The sequence below is a fragment of the Sander vitreus genome, unplaced genomic scaffold (assembly GCF_031162955.1).
Source record: "Sander vitreus isolate 19-12246 unplaced genomic scaffold, sanVit1 ctg287_0, whole genome shotgun sequence".
Lineage (NCBI taxonomy): Eukaryota > Metazoa > Chordata > Actinopteri > Perciformes > Percidae > Sander > Sander vitreus.
In genome coordinates this window covers 38,512-58,068 of record NW_027595442.1, presented here as the reverse complement: position 1 = coordinate 58,068, position 19,557 = coordinate 38,512, and the positions used below count along the sequence as shown (strand labels likewise).

Genomic DNA, 19,557 nt, shown 5'->3' with positions numbered 1-19,557 from the left:
GAAACACCTGGAGAAGTGGCCAATGTGGAACCAAAAAAGGTAAACACAGGACAGGTCTCTCTTAAATCATGCAGTCATACTGGGGCCAGTGAAGAACAGCGTCTAATGTCCATTGTGCCTGTGAAGGTAAAATTAAACAAAGGCAACACAGTAGTACAGACCTACGCATTTCTTGACCCCGGCAGTACCGCCACATTTTGTACAGATAAACTAATGCACCAACTAAATGTACAAGGGAAAAGAACCGACATTCTGTTGCGCACAATGGGCCAGGAGAGAATCTTGTCTACCAATATCATCACTGGACTTGAAGTAAGTGGACTTCACAACAACGTGTTCATAACTCTGCCAGAGGTATACACACAAGCAAAGATTCCTGTGTCAGAGAATAACATTCCCAACCAGAGAACTCTGTCAAAGTGGCCTTACCTTAGAGATATCCAAATTTCCACCATCAATGCAGGCATTGAATTGCTGATTGGCACAAATGCACCTAAAGCAATGGAGCCATGGCAAATTGTAAACAGTGAAAGGAGACGGCCCATATGCTATGAGAACATTGCTTGGATGGGTAGTAAATGGCCCGTTAGGAACAGGATCTAGCAATGACATGCCCTCTCACACAGTCAATAGGATATCAGTACATAATCTACATGAGATGCTGATCGCCCAGTATAACACTGACTTCAGTGAAAGGTTGTCTGAGGAAGTGAAAGAAATGTCCATTGAGGACAGGCGTTTTCTGAAAATAGCGGATGGATCAGCCACAATTGTGAATGGACATTACAGTCTTAAGTTACCTTTCAGAGAAGATAATGCTACGCTTCCAAATAACCGTTGCATTGCTGAGCAACGTTTGCAGAGCCTGAAAAAGAAATTCAATAGGAACCCGTCATTCAAAGGAGAATATGTCACATTCACGACAGACATGATCAGTAAGGGATATGCGGAAAAGGTGCCAGAGGGGCAGATTACAAGAAAAGACGGTAAGGTGTGGTACTTACCCCACCATGGGGTTTATCACCCAAAGAAAGGGAAGTTAAGAGTGGTTTTTGATTGTGGCACATCTTTCTGTGGAAAAGCATTGAATGCAGAATTACTCAAAGGACCTGATTTAACCAATAGCCTTATAGATGTGCTCAACAGATTCCGCCAAGAGCCAATAGGACTAATGGCAGACATCACTGCCATGTTCCATCAGGTGAAGGTTCCAGACAGTGATGCTGACTTCCTGAGGTTTCTGTGGTGGCCAGAGGGAGACGTGTCCAAACCTCCTGTGGAACACAGGATGGCTGTCCATCTGTTTGGGGCAACGTCATCCCCCAGCTGTGCGAGTTACGCGCTTAGGAGAACAGCAGAGGACAACAGAGAGCACTTCAGGCCTGAGGTAATTGATACAATTCTGCATAACTTTTACGTGGATGACCTGTTGAAGTCAGTGCCGACTGTACAGGAGGCAGTGCAACTCATTGCTGACGTCAAATCAGTCTGTCAAAGAGGAGGCTTTCATCTTTCAAAGTGGGCCACAAACAGCAGAGAAGTGTTGTCTCTGTGGGCCACAAACAGCAGAGAAGTGTTGTCTCTCATTCCTGTGGAGGATAGAGCCAAAGAAATGATGGATCTCAATCTTGACAAAGACAAACTTCCAACTGAAAGGGCTTTAGGACTGCAATGGTGCATTGAGAGTGACAACTTCACCTTTAACATTCAGCCAAAATCACAGCCACTTACAAGAAGAGGAATGTTGTCAATGGTCTGTTCTGTCTACGACCCTCTTGGTTTCCTAACCCCCTTCACATTAACAGCTAAATTGTTGTTACAGAAGCTCTGTAAGGTGAACCTAGGCTGGGATGAAAAGGCACCCCTCAGCATCCGTGAACAATGGTCAAAATGGACAGCTGGTTTGAGTCAATTCTCAAACTTCAAAGTGTGTCGATGCTTCAAGAGTAATGAATTTGGATCAATAATGCATGCACAGTTGCATCACTTTGCTGACGCAAGCGACCAAGGCTATGGAATTGTAAGCTATGCGAGGCTGGTGAATGACAACAACAACATCCATGTCACCTTTGTTATGGGAAAAGGGCGTGTAGCTCCTCTTAAAGGAGTAACAATCCCAAGATTGGAACTCTCCGCTGCAGGTCTAGCAGTAAGAATGGACAAGCTGCTGAGATCACGCTTACAGCTAGACCTAGACCATTCCATGTTCTGGACAGACAGCCAGTCTGTACTAAAGTACATATCAAACGAACATTCCAGATTCAAGACATTCGTGGCCAATCGAGTTGCAGCAATAAGAGATGCAACCAAGTTATCTCAGTGGAACTACATTGATTCCAAGTCCAACCCCGCAGATGATGCAACAAGAGGTCAAAGTGCAGACAAATTCATTAACAACAAGCGGTGGCTACATGGTCCGGACATTCTGTGGAAAGAGAGACAAGAACAGCGGGACCAGTATGCCAGCTTTGAAGAGGGCTGTCCACTGCCCCTGGATGACCCTGAGGTGAAAAGAACGCAGAGCCAGAGTTGGAGAACAAAAGATGTCCGATCTACCGCAGGAAAGACTTCAGCCTGACTCACCCCCATTTACCAACACCGGAGTGGACTATTTTGGTCCTTTCCAAATTAAACGAGGAAGAGCACTGGCAAAGAGATATGGCGTGCTATTCACTTGCATGACCAGCAGAGCTGTTCATATTGAAGTGGCCAGCTCCTTGGACACGAGCTCATGTATCAACGCGGTGAGACATTTCATTTGTAGGAGGGGACAAGTAAAGCACTTGCAGTCAGACAATGGAACCAACTTTGTTGGCGCAAAAAAGGGAACTGCAAAAGGCCTTCACTGCAGTAAATCAGGACAAAATACAGAAAACACTCAGAGAAAGAAAGTGGAAAATAAAGTGGAAATTTAACCCACCAGGCGCATCCCATCACAGAGGCATGTGGGAGAGGCTGATAAGATCCACCAGACAAGTCCTCTGTTCTATTCTTAAACAGCAAACCCTAGATGACGAAGGGCTCCAGACAATCTTGTGTGAAGTAGAGGCAATTTTAAACAGTCGCCCTATAACAACAGTCACCACTGACCCTCAAGACTTAAATCCACTCACGCCAAATGACCTCCTGCTACTCAAAACCAAGCCAGCTCTTCCACCTGGTGTATTTGATAAGAACGACCAGTACACCAGACGCCGCTGGAGGCAGGTTCAATACTTGGCAAACCTCTTTTGAAGATGCTGGACACTGGAATACCTGCAGCTGCTCCAAGAGCGTCAAAAATGGAACATCAAAAGAAGGAACTTTCAGTGTGGAGATATTGTATTGGTGGTGGATCCAACTTCCCCAAGAGGTTCTTGGGTTCTGGGCAGAATAATTGAAGTTTTTCCTGACCAAAAGGGACTTGTCCGCTCTGTGAAACTCAAAACCCAGAACAACATCTTAGAAAGGCCAATCACGAAGTTATGCCTGATGTTGGAAGGAGATGAAGAAAAGATCTAAAGAATCCAGATAATGGTCTAGTATTCTATTTTTGCTCTCATGTTAAATATAAAAAGGTAAAATAATTCATTCAAGGTTACTATTTTGATTTAATTTAATAATTGTTTTGTTTACCAAATACAATTAGGGGCCGGTTGTGTAGGAGCCATTCTTTAACCATTTCTTTTGTTTGAATTTATTATAATGATGTTTTGCATATTCTTCTTAAATTGTGCCCTCTCCATAAAAGTGTAAGCACAGCCAAAAAAGTGAAAAGACACCAGCAGGAGATGGAGGAGGGCCCTACATATGGTGCTGGCATGGATATGTAGACTAAATTAATTTTGGGGAACTAGGCTGTGTAATGTAATTTTTTTCCCCATCTAATATGTGAACACAATGAAAAAAGAATTTTGAACCTGGCTTTATCCAATACTCAGATTTCGTTTTTTAAAATATATGCAAATTACTGCATATTTAATTAGATAATGCCTAATTTGCATATTTAAACATTAAATTACAGAACATTGTAATACATTCTTTTCTCATCTTAATGTAAGTAATCAACTGGGAGAGTTTCATGGTGATATCTGCTAGTTAAAAATGTAGCTTTAAGGATAAGGCTGCTGTCATTCTCTGTTTGATTTAATGTCTTTTTAGATGCAATCATTACCAAACTGAAACTCTGCAGCTGGGAGTGACTGAATACTGCTTACTACCAAGAAAACTGCGGAGTGAATACTTTATATGGAGGAGTGAGGAGGTGACTCTAATCTATTGGAGGGATGAATTATGAATGAGTATGAATGCCTTTATGTGTGCTGGATTAAGGCATGAACATAAAGGTTGTGGTTTCTGATATGTCTCTGACCATGTGATGTGCGGTCGCGGTGAGCCGAAGGATTCACAGAACAGCACGATGTCTCCGCCCTCAATGACTCGGTACACGACTCCATCAGACGACAGGATCTGAGGAGGGAGCTCTGACACACACACACACACACACACACACACACACACACACACACACACACAGAGACACACACAGAGACACACTCAGACACACACACACACACACACACACACACACACACACACACACACACACACACACACACACACACACACACAGACACACACACACACACACACACACACACACACACACACACACACACACACACACACACACACACAAACGCACAGACACACACACCGCAGGAAATGACATTTACTCATCAACACTTCCCTCACTTTGACCGATACACGAAAATGTTCAAGATTCATGACTTCAGTTCAGGAGAACTTTATAAAGAAGATATCATTTTCAAGAAAACCAGATATGGCACACAGCACATTAGATATTTAGATTTTAATTGAAAACAGTTATAAACAACGAGGCAAAGACCAAAACATCTTTGATGTGTAACAGTGACAGACGTCAGCACGGTTAATAACAACACAATCCAAAGTGCATTTATTCCAAATGCATAATCAAATCAAGTTATTATTATAATAATATATATAATAATATATTGTTATAATTTTTCAGAGGAAATACACCAGCGAACTAACACACACTCTTTGTGATTATATTTCTATTGAAAATAAGTTCCGAGGAGGCCAAGGAAAGACATCCTCTGTCATGCTGGGCGTCGGTCAATTAAATGTCAGAAATTAAATGAATAATCTAATCTGATTGGGAATAGAAAGGCTGCTTTTTCACTTTTACAGTTTTACACTTCGTCCATCGTACAGGTTTTATCACCAAGTGGTTTTTATTTGTTGTTTTATAAACCTGATGTTTTATGACTTACCTGTTTTATTGTTTTGTAACATGACAGTTGAAAAGTGTTCTATGTATGAAGATTATTAGTGTAATTATTATTATAATTTCTTTATCTAAAAATTGCAACGTAAGAAAGCTTTTTTGCACACTTCTTTTGTCGGGCAGGTGCGTAGGATATGATCAAAAGTAGCAGATCAAAGCTTAGAGAAGAGAAAAACAAAAGCGCAATGATGAGATGTCATGTTTATGATCATTAAAGTATACCGGGACCGGGTAATCCCGGTCGTTTCTGCGAATAGAGCTCTTATGTTCACTAATGCGTTGTTTTAACTACCTTATGGTCTTACCTACATACACCAGACCACATGGACACGTTAAAATGTACACTACATGAGTGGAGGCACAAGTGATGACACTCTTAATTGGAAAAATCTTGTTATTGTGGGGATGGCGGAAGTTCTGTGTCTTATAGGTGTTGTTGCACTGTGCACATCCTCCACAGCGGTAGTTGCCAGTAGGTAATGGGTTTAATAATCTTTGCGAAGCTCTCCTTGGCTTATATCTCGCAAAGTCAGCGTGAACTAGAAGATCTCTGAGATTCTTCTCACGTTTGTATACGAAGAGCGGCAAGTCATTCACAACATGTGAGAGGTCAGGATCTGATTTTAGAATGTGCCAATAGTTTTTAAAAACTGGACGTATGGTATGTGAGAGAGGAGACTAAGCAGTGATACAAGTCACAGAAAAATGTTTTTCTTTTTTCTTGCTTTTCTTTAGCAGGTCTGACCGAGGTTTATTCAGGGCTGTTTTGTAAGATGTGTCAACCCATTCTATTGGATAACCTCGCTGTACAAATCTGTCTTTCATGTCATTTGCTTTTTCCATATAATCCTCAGTGGTCTCACATATTCTTCTGAGTCTAAAAAATTGGCTTTTGGGTAGGCCTCTTTTTAGTGGGGTGGGGTGAAAACTACTCACCAAAAGAAGAGTGGTTTTATCAGTCTCTTTTCGATATAATGTGGTAGACAGTGAACCATTCTTTTTAAGAACTTCCGCCATCCCCACAATAACAAGATTTTTCCAATTAAGAGTGTCATCACTTGTGCCTCCACTCATGTAGTGTACATTTTAACGTGTCCATGTGGTCTGGTGTGTGTAGGTAAGACCATAAGGTAGTTAAAACAACGCATTAGCGAACATAAGAGCTCTATTCGCAGAAATGACCGGGATTACCCGGTTGCGGTACACTTTAATGATCATAAGCATGACATCTCATCATTGCGCTTTTGTGGCATTGAACAAGTCAGTCTTCCAAAAAGCGGGGGCAACCACGACTTCTACTAAAAAGACGCGAGTTATATTGGATATTTACTTTGCAGACCCTATCGCCAAAAGGCCTTAATGATGAATTTAATCTCAATATCATGTTATGCTAATTTGATGTTTTTTCCTTGTTGGTTGTTTTTTCCTTTTTTCCGTATTAGTTTATCCTCAGGAATTGTTCATTGTACAGGTGCATATGGACTGTTATAATGTAATTTAACCAATGTAATGATCCACCTTTGAATGGACTGTGTCCTCTCTGATTAAGAGTAGAAAAATACTGGGCTAATGACAATGCATTGATCATGAGCCTATAACATAACTGGTCTGATTATCTATTGTTTTTAAATGTACTGAGTGACATTTTTTTCTGCCTTTTCCTGTTTACGGTCCGTGATGGGAGTGCCACTTTTTGAAAGAATGACGACATTCAAGAGCCGGACCTGATTGGTCCTGGTTAGTCAACCAAACTATTTAAGGCTATGGTTGAGGTGAATGTGTAAATTTACCTGATGAAGGTCTGAGACCGAAACGTTGTATTTTTCTATTAATCTAATTAATTATTGCTTGCGTAATGGTCAGTGTGCGGGACTCTTCTTTATCTAAAAATTGAAAATACTAAATTGCTTGTGGGTGTTAACCGTGGCTCTGCAGGTTTGTGTCGTGGTTAGAGCGGCGGTGTGTGGGCATGTCCTGAGACGGACGGAGAGAGAGAGCTGCAGCCTGGACTCACCCACGACGTAGAGGTGGGGGTACGTGGTAGGACCGGGTGTGTGTGTGTGCGTGCGTGCGTGTGTGTGTGTCAGCCTGTACCAGCCTGTACTCACCCACGACGTAGAGGTGGGTGTTGAGCAGGATGGAGCCGTGTTTGTTGGCGGCCTCGCACTGATACACCGCCGTGTCGGTGAACTCTACGTCTCTCAGGATCAACACACCACCAGACACGCTGCGGCGAGGATCATCGTCCACCTCTGCACAGAGACCAGACCAGAGGTTAGAACTTAGACATCACGGAGAGAACCAGACCAGACCAGACCAGAGCAGAGGTTACAACTCAGACAACACGGAGAGTTTGTCAAACAGAAAGTGAACACAAAGAGAAACAGACGAGGCAGCAGCTGTTACTCAACTCTTTTCAACAGCTGCAAACTCTCTTTCTTCATTTTTATTTCTCTCTTGATTTCATTTCCCCTCCTCCGTCCTCATCTGGAAAGAAATGAAGAAAGAAAGGGAGGGATGGAAGGAGGTTCCATGCCTCTATTCTTTCTTTATTTTTCCATCCACCTTGGATTTCCTTCATTCCTTTTTTTCTCACTACCTCACTTCCTTTGCTGGTTCGTTCATTCCTTTCATTCTACCTTCCTTTTCTTTTTCCCTCCCATCCTTCCTTCCCATCTTCCCCATGTTTCTTTCTCCCTCTCTTCCTTTAAACAAAAAAACACAAACATGTTATTCTTACTTGTCACAGACACACAGAAAGATGTATTGAAATTATATTTCAGCATTTGACCCCTCCTAGGTTTAGGAGCAGTGGACAGCTGACAGCATTTTGTCTAGTTCAAGAACACTATACCATGTGGCCGGAGGAGCCTGGGATTGATCTGCCAACCGCTCTACCTCCTCTCTCTCTCTCTGGGAGTCAATCAGTAACTTTTGCGAGTCCATCTCAGCACATTATCCTGATTTATTCATCTGGTCTAAAGAGGCTTTCTGTTTCAGTGGACCAATCAGTCAGACTTCCTGGAGCCAGGAAACAACCGCAGCTCTTCCGTGAAATCTCTCTGTGCTCATGCAGCTTTGTGTAATAAAGAGATACAGAGTGAACCGAAAGACAAGAGTGCTGATCCTTCCACATGGAGACGAATATGTCGACCACTTTAAGTATCAAGGAGAAGGGTCTGAATTTAACTTGTTGGGCCTTTTTTGACCCTGGTAGATTTACCAGATATCTTACTTTCCTCATCAAGGTAAAATACAGGAAATGCACGAGCATTTTTCTTGAACTTGTTAAGAAGACACATTTAAGTGTTAGTACCTGTGACTGGCTGGCCGTTGATGCTGCAGGTGATAGACGGGGTCTGTGTTTTTGTAAGTACCTGTGAGTGGCTGGCCGTTGATGCTCCAGGTGATAGACGGGGTAGGGATGCCATCAGCCTGACATTCGAGTCGAACGGTTTCTCCTGGAGAGTAGAGCAGGTTCTCTGGCTGCTTCACCCAGTACGGAGAGGCTGAAACACAATACACAGAGACTTTCATTCTCACTTTCTTTCTTTCTTTCTTTTGAAAAACCTATTGATCACCATTGACATAGGATCTGATTGGTAAATGGCTTGAGACTGGCTTTAACAGAACAAAAAACCTGTGTTGCAAACTTGGGCCATGGAGTTTAAAAGGAATAGGAATTTAGCACACAAGGAGACAAGTCAAAACTTTAGCGGCTTTAATTTTGTCTTAAAAGGTTTAAAGTGAAATTTTTACATCTCCCTGTTCTCTGCCGTCCGAGACAGACTGGATTAAAACCATCGTGGCAGTGACTGTCTGTGTGTTCCTACCTTCCACGCTGAGTGTGAAGCGGTGTGAGGTGGAGCCGTGGTCGTTAAAGGCTCTGCACTCGTATTCACCATCATCTCCCTCGGTGATATTGTAAAAGCGAAGCTGGCGACCGTAGTCATCCACCTGGCCGCTGGTTTTCTCCAAGTCGCCGTCCTTCTTCGTCCATTCCACCTTCGGAGTCGGTCTGCAGACACAGACAAGATAACAAGGGGAAGAGAAGATGTTTTTTTGGGTTTTTCCAATGTTTTTGTCACTTTTTTGATGTTTTTTGTTAACTTTGACGTCTTTGTCGTTTTTTCTGTCGCTTTTTTGACATTTGTACCACTTTTTTCAAGGTTTTTGTCACTCTTTCCGATGATCACAGAGAACGAGAGGAACAGAAGGGAAGAGTGATAGAAGAACATGGATCACTTTAGAGAGATATGCAGGAAATTAGAGTTGAATAAACACACAGACGATCTTGTTAAAGCTGTAATATCCTGTTTCATCATTAAGATTATGTCACTCCATTTGTTACCATGGAGACTCCCAGGGGGCTGAGGGTAATTAGAGCAAACATTGAAACAGAGGAGAGATAAAAGGATTTAAAATGATTAGTTTAAAAACTCTTAATCTGAGCTCAAACTCATTTTTTTAACTTCATTTAATATTGTATGTGGCTTTTTCTTTTGCGGGGTGCAAATGTGCTACACGGCTGGCAGTGAAGGTCAGGGGCCTCGACGGACCAGACCCGGGCAGCGGACGCTGGCTCTGGGGACGTGGAATGTCACCTCTCTGTGGGGGAAGGAGGCGGAACTTGTGCAGGAGGTGGAGCGCTACCGGTTAGATCTGGTGGGGCTTACCTCTACGCACAGTCTCGGTTCTGGAACCATACTCCTGGATAGGGGTTGGACTCTTTTCTTCTCCGGAGTTGCCCAGGGTGTGAGGCGCCGGGCGGGTGTGGGGATACTCACAAGCCCCTGGCTGAGCGCTGCTATGTTGGAGTTTAACCCGGTGGACGAGAGGGTCGCCTCCCTACGCCTGCAGGTTGTGGGGGGGGGGGAAACTCTGACTGTTGTTTGTGCATATGCACCAAACAAGAGTTCGGAGTATTCGGCCTTCTTGAGTGGAGTCCTGCATGGGGCTGCATGAGTGGAGTCCTGCATGGGGCTCCAGTGCTTCTGGAAAACCATTCGTCACCTCAGGAGGGGGAAGCGGGGAACCATCCAAGCTGTGTACAGTAAGGATGGGACGCTGTTGACCTCAACTGAGGAGGTAAAAGGGCGGTGGAAGGAGCACTTTGAGGAACTCCTAAATCCGACTAATACGCCCTCTATGGTAAAGGCAGAGCTGGAGGATGATGGAGGATTGTCGTCAATTTCCCTGGTGGAGGTTGCTGAGGCAGTTAAACAACTCCACAGTGGCAAAGCCCCAGGAATTGATGAGATCCGTCCAGAAATGCTTAAAGCTCTGGGTGTGGAGGGGTTGTCTTGGTTGACACGCCTCTTCAACATTGCGGGGAAGTCTGGGACGGTGCCTAAGGAGTGGCAGACCGGGGTGGTGGTTCCCCTTTTTAAAACGGGGGACCAGAGGGTGTGTGCCAATTATAGGGGTATCACACTTCTCAGCCTCCCCGGTAAAGTCTACTCCAAGGTGCTGGAAAGGAGGGTTCGGTCAATAGTCGAATCTCAGGTTGAAGAGGAACAATGCGGATTCCGTCCTGGAACAACGGACCAGATCTTTACTATCGCAAGGATCCTGGAGGGAGCCTGGGAGTATGCCACATGCTACATGTGTTTTGTGGATCTGGAGAAGGCGTATGACCGGGTGCCCCGGGAGATACTGTGGGAGGTGCTGCGGGAGTACAGGGTGAGGGGGTCCTTTCTCAGGGCCATCCAATCTCTGTACGACCAAAGCGAGAGCTGTGTCCGGGTTCTCGGCAGTAAGTCGGACTCGTTTCAGGTGAGAGTTGGCCTCTGCCAGGGCTGCGCTTTGTCCCCAATCCTGTTTGTAGTATTTATGGACAGGATATCGAGGCGTAGTCGGGGTGGAGAGGGGTTGCAGTTCGGTGGGCTGGGGATCTCATCACTGCTTTTTGCAGATGATGTGGTCCTGATGGCATCATCGGCCTGTGACCTTCAGCACTCACTGGATCGGTTTGCAGCCGAGTGTGAAGCGGCTGGGATGAGGATCAGCACCTCTAAATCAGAGGCCATGGTTCTCAGCAGGAAACTGATGGAGTGCCTTCTCCAGGTAAGGAATGAGTCCTTACCCCAAGTAAAGGAGTTCAAGTACCTTGGGGTCTTGTTCGCGAGTGAAGGGACAATGGAGCAGGAGATTGGTCGGAGAATCGGCACAGCGGGTACCGTGTTACATTCAATTTATCGCACGAAAAATTTGTGACGAAAAGAGAGCTGAGCCAGAAGGCAAAGCTCTCAATCTACCGGTCAGTTTTTGTTCCTACCCTCACCTATGGTCATGAAGGCTGGGTCATGACCGAAAGAACAAGATCCAGGGTACAAGCGGCCAAAATGGGTTTCCTCAGGAGGGTAGCTGGCGTCTCCCTTAGAGATAGGGTGAGAAGCTCAGTTATCCGTGAGGAGCTCGGAGTAGAACCGCTGCTCCTTCGCGTTGAAAGGAGCCAGTTGAGGTGGTTCGGGCATCTGGTAAGGATGCCCCCTGGGCGCCTCCCTAGGGAGGTGTTCCAGGCACGTCCAGCTGGGAGGAGGCCTCGGGGAAAACCCAGGACTAGGTGGAGGGATTATATCTCCAACCTGGCCTGGGAACGCCTCGGGATCCCCCAGTTGGAGCTGGTTAATGTGGCTCGGGAAAGGGAAGTTTGGGGTCCCCTGCTGGAGCTGCTACCCCCGCGACCTGATACCGGATAAGCAGACGAAGATGGATGGATGGATGGGGTGCAAATGTTCCACCAAAACAAGTTCCTTCCTGAGACTTCTGTACCCACTAACTGACAGACAGACAGACTAACACACAGAGATCCTTACAGGCCTTTGGGGATACATTCAAGGACAACGCTGTGACCTCTGAGGGCCAACAGAGAGGTGTGAGAACCCGCGGGATGGAAGAGGTGAGGCTTCCTGCCGTGAACCACATCATTACCTGCAGAGAGAGAGAGAGAGAGAGAGAGAGAGAGAGACAGATAGAGTGAGAAAGAGAGAGAGCATATGAAATCAATACACATCACACTAAAGAGATTTTTCTTCCTTTCTATTATAAATAATTTTGCAAGATATCTCATTTTCATGAAGCCCTGTATCTGCGATTTCAGCACAAACTGAACGAGTAAATGTCCTTTATTAAATTGTACGGACAGATGTTACCCTCATTAATATACATGGGGTGGACAATAAGATGGAAACACCGGTCAGTTAATGCATTACACCACATACAGCCTCAAAAACGATCCTGCAGTTAAATGAACAACTCTAGATTTAGGGTTAGTCTTTGGCCTTCTACTTCTGTTAAACTGATCACTATCTGCTTTTAGATAAGCTCCATGCTATTGGACTTTCAGAAAATTTCGAAAATTCGACATCCTATCACATCAGATATTATTGATGTTGTTTTATTCCAGAACTCATGCGCCTGTTCACACTCCCAGACCATGTGCAGGAAAGTTCCAGTTTGTTCAGGTTGACAGAACGTACAATAGGGAGTGGGAATGACTTTAGAGATGTATCTCTTCTATGGAGTCCAATATGTCCTATTACATATGTTGAAGTGGATCTGCTGGTGATTTGGGTTCTTGGAACAATGGAAAATGTCCCAAACTGTCTCCCAATTAATTGCGTTCCTCTCAGGGCTCAGCTCTTGCTCCCATTCCCTTGCTATTGGGAGTTCTCCTATGGATATTTGCATCAGTTTAGCATAGATCTTGGACGCTAATCCTCTCACAGGAAAATCAACAAACCATTTAATGATGCCTCAAGACTGTTTCCCCATGGCACTCCATAACATTTTAGGGCTGATCTTAAGCGCAGATACAAGAAGAAGGATGTCCTGGGGACCTCAAAACTAGCTCTTAGGTCTTCAAAACTCAACATACCGTTCTCACTGAATAACTGGTTTACAGTATAAATGCCTTTGTCACTCCACTGGTTACAAGTGAAAGGTTTGTTACCAGACATTAAGTGTGTGTTGTGCCAAATTGGGGTGTTCAAATGTCACTTGTTGGTGTAGCATAGTTTGGACACACACCTGCAAATGCAAAGACTTGCAGTCTTAGACTTCCAGTGAGGTTTTGCTCTATTTCTCTCCATGGGACTTTAGATGTGGGGTCCATCCACACTCTGAGGGCCCGTAGTTGAAAGGCTCTGCGATACATTTTAAGGTTAGGGAGGGCCAAGCCTCCCGTGTTTGAGGTACGTTGCAGGGTAGAGTATTTTAGCCTAGGTTGTTTATTATTCCAAATATACTGCAGAATTACAGTATCAAGCTTTTTCCAGAAATTTATCGGTGGGGGTAAGGGTATCATTGTACTTAAGAAATTCACATGAGGAACTATGTTAATTTTAACAACAGCAATCCTGGACCGTAGCGATGCCAGCAGCACAGACCAATTGGCCAGATTCCTTTGAACACTACTTAATATAGTTTCATAGTTGTCCTGGACAACTTGCTGTAGGGATGCGTGTATGGTGATCCCCAAATATGTCATTTCTTTGGGTTGGTATTGTAACACTAATGGCTGATGTCACCTGTCTGTTGTTCAATAAAAGAAGATTAGATTTATTCCAGTTAATTTTATAGCCGGAGATTGAGCCAAATTTGTTGAAGATCTTAAGAATTTTTGGAATAGAGTCCTCAAGATCAGCAATGTACAACAAAATATCGTCTGCAAATAATGATTCTGAGCTGCTATACATTACAGATTTTATTTTGCCTTAAGGCTTGGGCTTACGGTTCAAGAGAGATTGCAAATAGCATTGGAGAGAGCGGACATTGGTTGAGACTATGGCTGTGGGGTTCGCATATAAAGTACGCACCATGTCAATGAATTTGGCCCCCAAACCAAGCCTCTCCATTACTACCCACAAGTAGTTCCACTTGTAGAAAGCCTTTTCCGCGTCGACTGATAAAACTGCTGCCATTGTTGGAAGGTTTTTGGCTTCTTCTATTACATGAAATAGTCTGCGTACATTGTCTGCAGCATGACGCTTGGGTATAAAACCTGATTGGTCAGGGTGGCATAGCTTCTTGATAAAGTGCTCTAAGCGGAGAGCCAGGAATTTGGAATAAACATTAATATCAGTCCGATGAGGCTGATGGGCCTGAAATTTGAGCAAACCGTAGGATCTTTGCCCTTCTTTGGCATAACGTAAATCAGCGCGGTGTTGGTTTGTTGGTGGAAAGTACCCTTCTCTATGGCTGGAGTTAAAGCTTGTAAATTGGTAGGTCCTAATATGTCAAAATACTGTAGAAGAAGTTCTGAATTCCATCCAACCCTGGTGTTTTCCCTTTTGTAACTGTTTTTAATGCTGATTTAAGTTCCCCCAACGTTATAGGTTGACCCAGTTCTTCTGCATCCACTAGGTCAAGAAGAGGCAGGTTTACTTATTTTAGGAACTTCAGGCACTGTCAGGTTTGGGTTGCAGGAGGACCCGTACAACTTTGAGAAGAAGGATTGAAAAGTGGCGCTGATATCCTTAGGATTCGTTGAGATACCTCGGTCTGTGCGAATGCTGTTGATAGTAGCTCTGGATTTGCTTTGTTTTAATTTCAGAGCAAGCAATTTGCTTGGTTTACAGCCATTCAAATAGTAATTTTGCCTCACTCTGTGCATTATGAACTCAGATCTCCTTCTTAGTAGATTTTTCAGCTCTGTTCGACTTGTGACTAGAAGAGTATGTGTAGATTTAAAAAAAACAAGTCTTAATAAACGATTTACAGCGTTCTTCCAACTCTGCAATCCTTGCCTCTCTTTTCTTCTTCAAATTCACCACAAAGGAGGATGTAAAATCTTTAATAAATCCTTTAGTTGCTTACCATGTATATGCAGGGTCAGAAAATGAGTTGGTATTAATTGATATAAATTCTGCCAATTTGGTTCTAAATTATGTCTCAAAAGCTGTGTTCTGGAGAAGGGAATTATTAAATTGCCATCTCCTAGACCTTTCTCCTAACATATCACATTGTGTTGTGAATGTGGTTATCAGCGCATTGTGATCAGATAGAATTGCTGGTTCCATTGCTATCGTGTGGAACATTGCCTTAAGCTCACTGGAGCACAAAATATAATCAATGCGGGAGTGGGTGAGGTGACGTGTGGAAAAGAAGGTGTAATCCTTGCTAGTATGATTGTGTTGCATCATATGTAGACAGTGCATATTTTGTAGACGATTTGCATCTCTTTTACATAAATGTGACTCTTGTATAAGCGCCATGTCTGTTTTTCCTTTTTAAATAGTCCAGGAATTTAGCTCGTTTGATCTGCCCGTTTAGCCCCCTGATGTTAACTGAAAGGATTGAAAGCTCAGCCATCTTCAAAATTTACACGCATACATTTCTCGAGTACCCTACCGGATTTCGTTGACAAATCTGTAGCAAGGGGTGAACTGTTAGCTCTGAGAAAGGTGTGACAAAAACATAAAAAGTCATATAAATCCCCTAATCCTCTGAGACCACAGTCCCTTCCCCTATTTGTATGATGTGTGACCACATCAAATGCAGTTCACGCAAAACTCCAGCTAAAAACGGCACCTCCTGTCTTAAGTCACAGGTTAATTGAAACAGGTCTAGTGAATTCTTATGTTAAACATGAACAATGTTATAAACACATTAGAACTAGGTCTCAACCAGCTGTTAAGTTCTGAAATAGGCTATGTGAAAAACACACCAATCTAGTTGGAGCAACAAGCAGACTATGAGCTGAACATACCACATCCCTCATCTTCTTTCAGTCTAGCTAAAGGTTAACAAACATACACTGTAAACTGACCAGCCAGTATTTATAATGTATTTTCAGTCTGGTTAAGTGTCCCTTTAAAGTTTGGCTCCAAAACTTACATACCGTGTCCTCAGGATTTAGAGTTGTTCTTTTCAGCCCGGTTAAATGTTCACAAAAACATAGACTGTAGACTGAGTAGCCAGCATTCATCATTTCTTACAGTCTGGTTAAATGTTCCTTCAAAGTTTGGCTCCAAAACCTGCACACAGCGTCCTCCATTCAAACTCGGTTCAATAGCCCAGATACCAGATACAGGTGCTGAGTCCTCCAGTCTCGGCCCCAGCAACGAACGCGAAGTCCCACCGCTGCCCTCCGGTTCCTATGTGCAGCCGTTTCACAGAGTCACCATGATAACAGACCAAACGATTTAGCGTCGAAGAAAAAGTAATAGACCTGGTTGAAATACAGAGATGAGTGCAGGAGCTCTAGTCTCTTGCAGCCATAGCGGATGCTGGTCACGTGATCCAATATTGGTTTTTATGATAAACTATTGCTCAACCAAACCAACTATGGCTACTAGGGGGTGCCACCGCTATGATATAAATGTACATATAGGTCGTAACGTGAAATAGAGATTTTTAACATAACGGCAGAAAGTGCTGATAAGACGCTTAAAATGGCATTGGTGCAAATGTACACAATGTTTATGTGTGTGTGTGTGTGTGTGTGTGTGTGTGTGTGTGTGTGTGTGTGTGTGTGTGTGTGTGTGTGTGTGTGTTTACTCACTGGGCAGCACGGTGAGTCTGACAGCGGTATCAGGGAGGACAGTTCCGGCTGTAATGTACTGGGCGTTGCAGATGTAGTCGTCTCTGCTGTCGGTCTTCAGAAGATTAGAAAAGTAAAGGTTCCCGTTGAGGCCGACCATCACTCTGTCGCTCTGTTTGATATGCACCATCCCTAAGGAAAACACACAAATACACATAGACACAGAGACATCGTATCAGTTACTAAAACAAAGAAAGGATAACACAGAGACAAAGACACAGAGACTTCAGGGCAATTCAATGAATTTATCCGTCAGGAACTTTATCAGTGTTAAAGCTGCAGTGTGGGCAGAAGGGAAGGAGAAACTGAAAAAGAAGAGCTTCTTTAGTGCACTGCAGGGTGACTTAAACATCGACAACACTCAAACACATTCAACCTTTTTAAACTGAGACTTGACCCACATTTACAATGACATTGAGTCAGTTACAAAGTAAAACCTAATTGGAAAGAATATATTAGATAGATGAATTAGAAAAAATTGGAGGTTTGAGAGAATACATTTATGTTAAACAATTACAATTAGAGGTTTGGAGGGTTGAATCAGATTTCTTAAACATCCTAAAAGGCAGTACTTCATCGGACAGGCACACTCAGACACGTCAGCTGACATTACTTCATCAGACAGGCACGCTCAGACACGTCAGCTGACAGCTCTGCATTCATTAGTGTGAGTGGAAATGTTCTGCAATGCAGCACAGCCATGCAGACCTCTCCAACAAGTTTCTCTGACAAATCTCCTTAACAAGTCTTTCCAACAAGTCTCTCCATGAACAAAAGAGACAACAACATCCTACAACGCTGTTCGGATGGAAGAGATCTTCCAGCAAACGACTCTCCAAACGATTCCTCCTTCTCAGACTAATGTCCAATCAATGAAGTCCTGAGAGTCTTGCTAGACTCGTGGTGCTCCCGTCGTCTCCATAGTTTGGTGTAAGGTCATATAACTCAGTCCCAGTCAGTGTTTTTCACATCTGGATGCTCAAACTATATCAAACCTGTTTGATATTATTCTAAGTTTGAAAACTCTAGCCTAGAAATCTAGACGCACCCTAGCGGCAGCAAATTTAATTTTAACATCACAATCAGCAAGATGGCCGCAGCGTGAATGAATGTGTCTCAGGCTCAAGTCTGCATGTCGCTCTTATAGTAGCCTTGTTAATTCTCCTTCATCCTGATCTCTATGCTTTTGACTCAAAATGACTCTTATTAAGTTAGGCATCAACTAATTTATTCTAAATAGCTACGAGATTTGTATATTCTTTTGCATCGTTGCTACAGTGGACGAGCAACATATTTCACTACAAATATTGTAGGATGCCATTCAACAAATCGAGACTGAAATGCTGACGCATTTTGATGCAAAAGTTGATCCCATTCAGAGTAGTCTGAGCATCATTCAAAACTTGTTAAACACTTTGGGAGAACAAGTCAATTTGCTAGAGCAGCGTGTGGGGACTAATGAAGACAATGTGCAAGAGTGTGTCACTCGTGTTCAACAGCTGGAGAAAGACAACATTTACCTGATGGACAGAGTTGATGACTTGGAGAACCGAAGCCGACGCTCGAACCTCCGCTTCATTGGTGTTTCAGAGTCTGCTCATCGCTCTCCGACTGTCCGTCAAAGCAACAGAGCTAGCCCAAGATCTATTATGATCAATCTTCTCAAATTCCAGGATAAGGTGAAAATCCTTCGCCTTGCCAGGATGAAACACAAGCTGGAGTACAATGGGTCCAGCATCTCTATCTATCCTGACTTCAGTGCTGACCTGATGAGAAGGCGCCGGAGCTTTGATCCTGTCAAACGCAAGCTTTGGGAACTCGATATGAAGTACTTCATCCGTTATCCTTGCACGCTGTGCGTTATTGTTGATGGCAAACAGCGGCGTTTCAGCTGCTACAAAGAAGCTGAAGCTACCTTCATGTCCCCTTCGACTTCTCCTGGATAATGATTATCAGAGGTGAGGCTGATGATTGGTGCTGTAGCTAATTAGCTTATTTCACAAGTCTAACTTAACAGTATGAAGTCCAATAAACTGACTTTTTCTTTTCCCTTTACTGTTAAGGTGCTTAATTAGTAGGTGTTGGTAACACTCTTCTTGTGTTTTAATTGTTGTTAGATGCAACAAGTATATAGTTTTAGTTGTCATTGTTTGTTTACATCCTGCTGCCGTAAAGATGACTGCGTCACTTCTTCTTTGGTATGTTACAGCCATAGATGATACTCCTACTGCCCCTAGCGGTTAATTTGAAATTAGCATATAAAGTAGACGACTTTATTTTTGTTTTTGTTTTTCTGTTCTTTTTTCTTATTAATGCAGACTGAGTCCTGAGTTCAATAGATGGACTTTACCATCATATTTTGGTTTACTCACGGAAATGCTCCGGAATTGGTGTCTGGGGCTGCTGGGTTGTTCTTGAAGGGTGTGGCTGTTTTGTGTTTTTTTCGTTGGTTTCTTTTGTAAGTCTATGTGCTATGTGTGTACCTGTGCTGCTCAAACTTGTGAATTATGGAAACATAATACAACCCTGTATTGCATCAGTGTATTCAATCACTTTCATATTTATGTTTGATAAGTGACAGAAGGCCTAATACTGGTCATTTTTGCACTTTCAATGGATGATGCTAAAGGATTAAAAGTTATTCACTTAAACATTAGGAGTCTTTTGCCAAAAATGTACTTACTTTGTGCATGGGTTGTTC

General features: G+C 43.3%; 1 protein-coding gene across 1 annotated transcript in view; it reads right to left on the bottom strand.

Moving 5' to 3' along the window:
- Nucleotides 1-19,557, bottom strand: part of LOC144513565 (neural cell adhesion molecule L1.1-like) — a 95,064-nt gene that overhangs the window by 39,974 nt on the left and 35,533 nt on the right. Inside the window, exons 6-11 of the mRNA XM_078244674.1 lie at nucleotides 16,818-16,988; nucleotides 12,130-12,244; nucleotides 9,145-9,329; nucleotides 8,689-8,820; nucleotides 7,420-7,563; nucleotides 4,352-4,463 (exon numbers count right to left, since the gene is read on the bottom strand). Of these exons, the coding sequence (XP_078100800.1) occupies nucleotides 4,352-4,463; nucleotides 7,420-7,563; nucleotides 8,689-8,820; nucleotides 9,145-9,329; nucleotides 12,130-12,244; nucleotides 16,818-16,988 (859 nt within the window). The remainder of the gene's footprint in view (nucleotides 1-4,351; nucleotides 4,464-7,419; nucleotides 7,564-8,688; nucleotides 8,821-9,144; nucleotides 9,330-12,129; nucleotides 12,245-16,817; nucleotides 16,989-19,557) is intronic.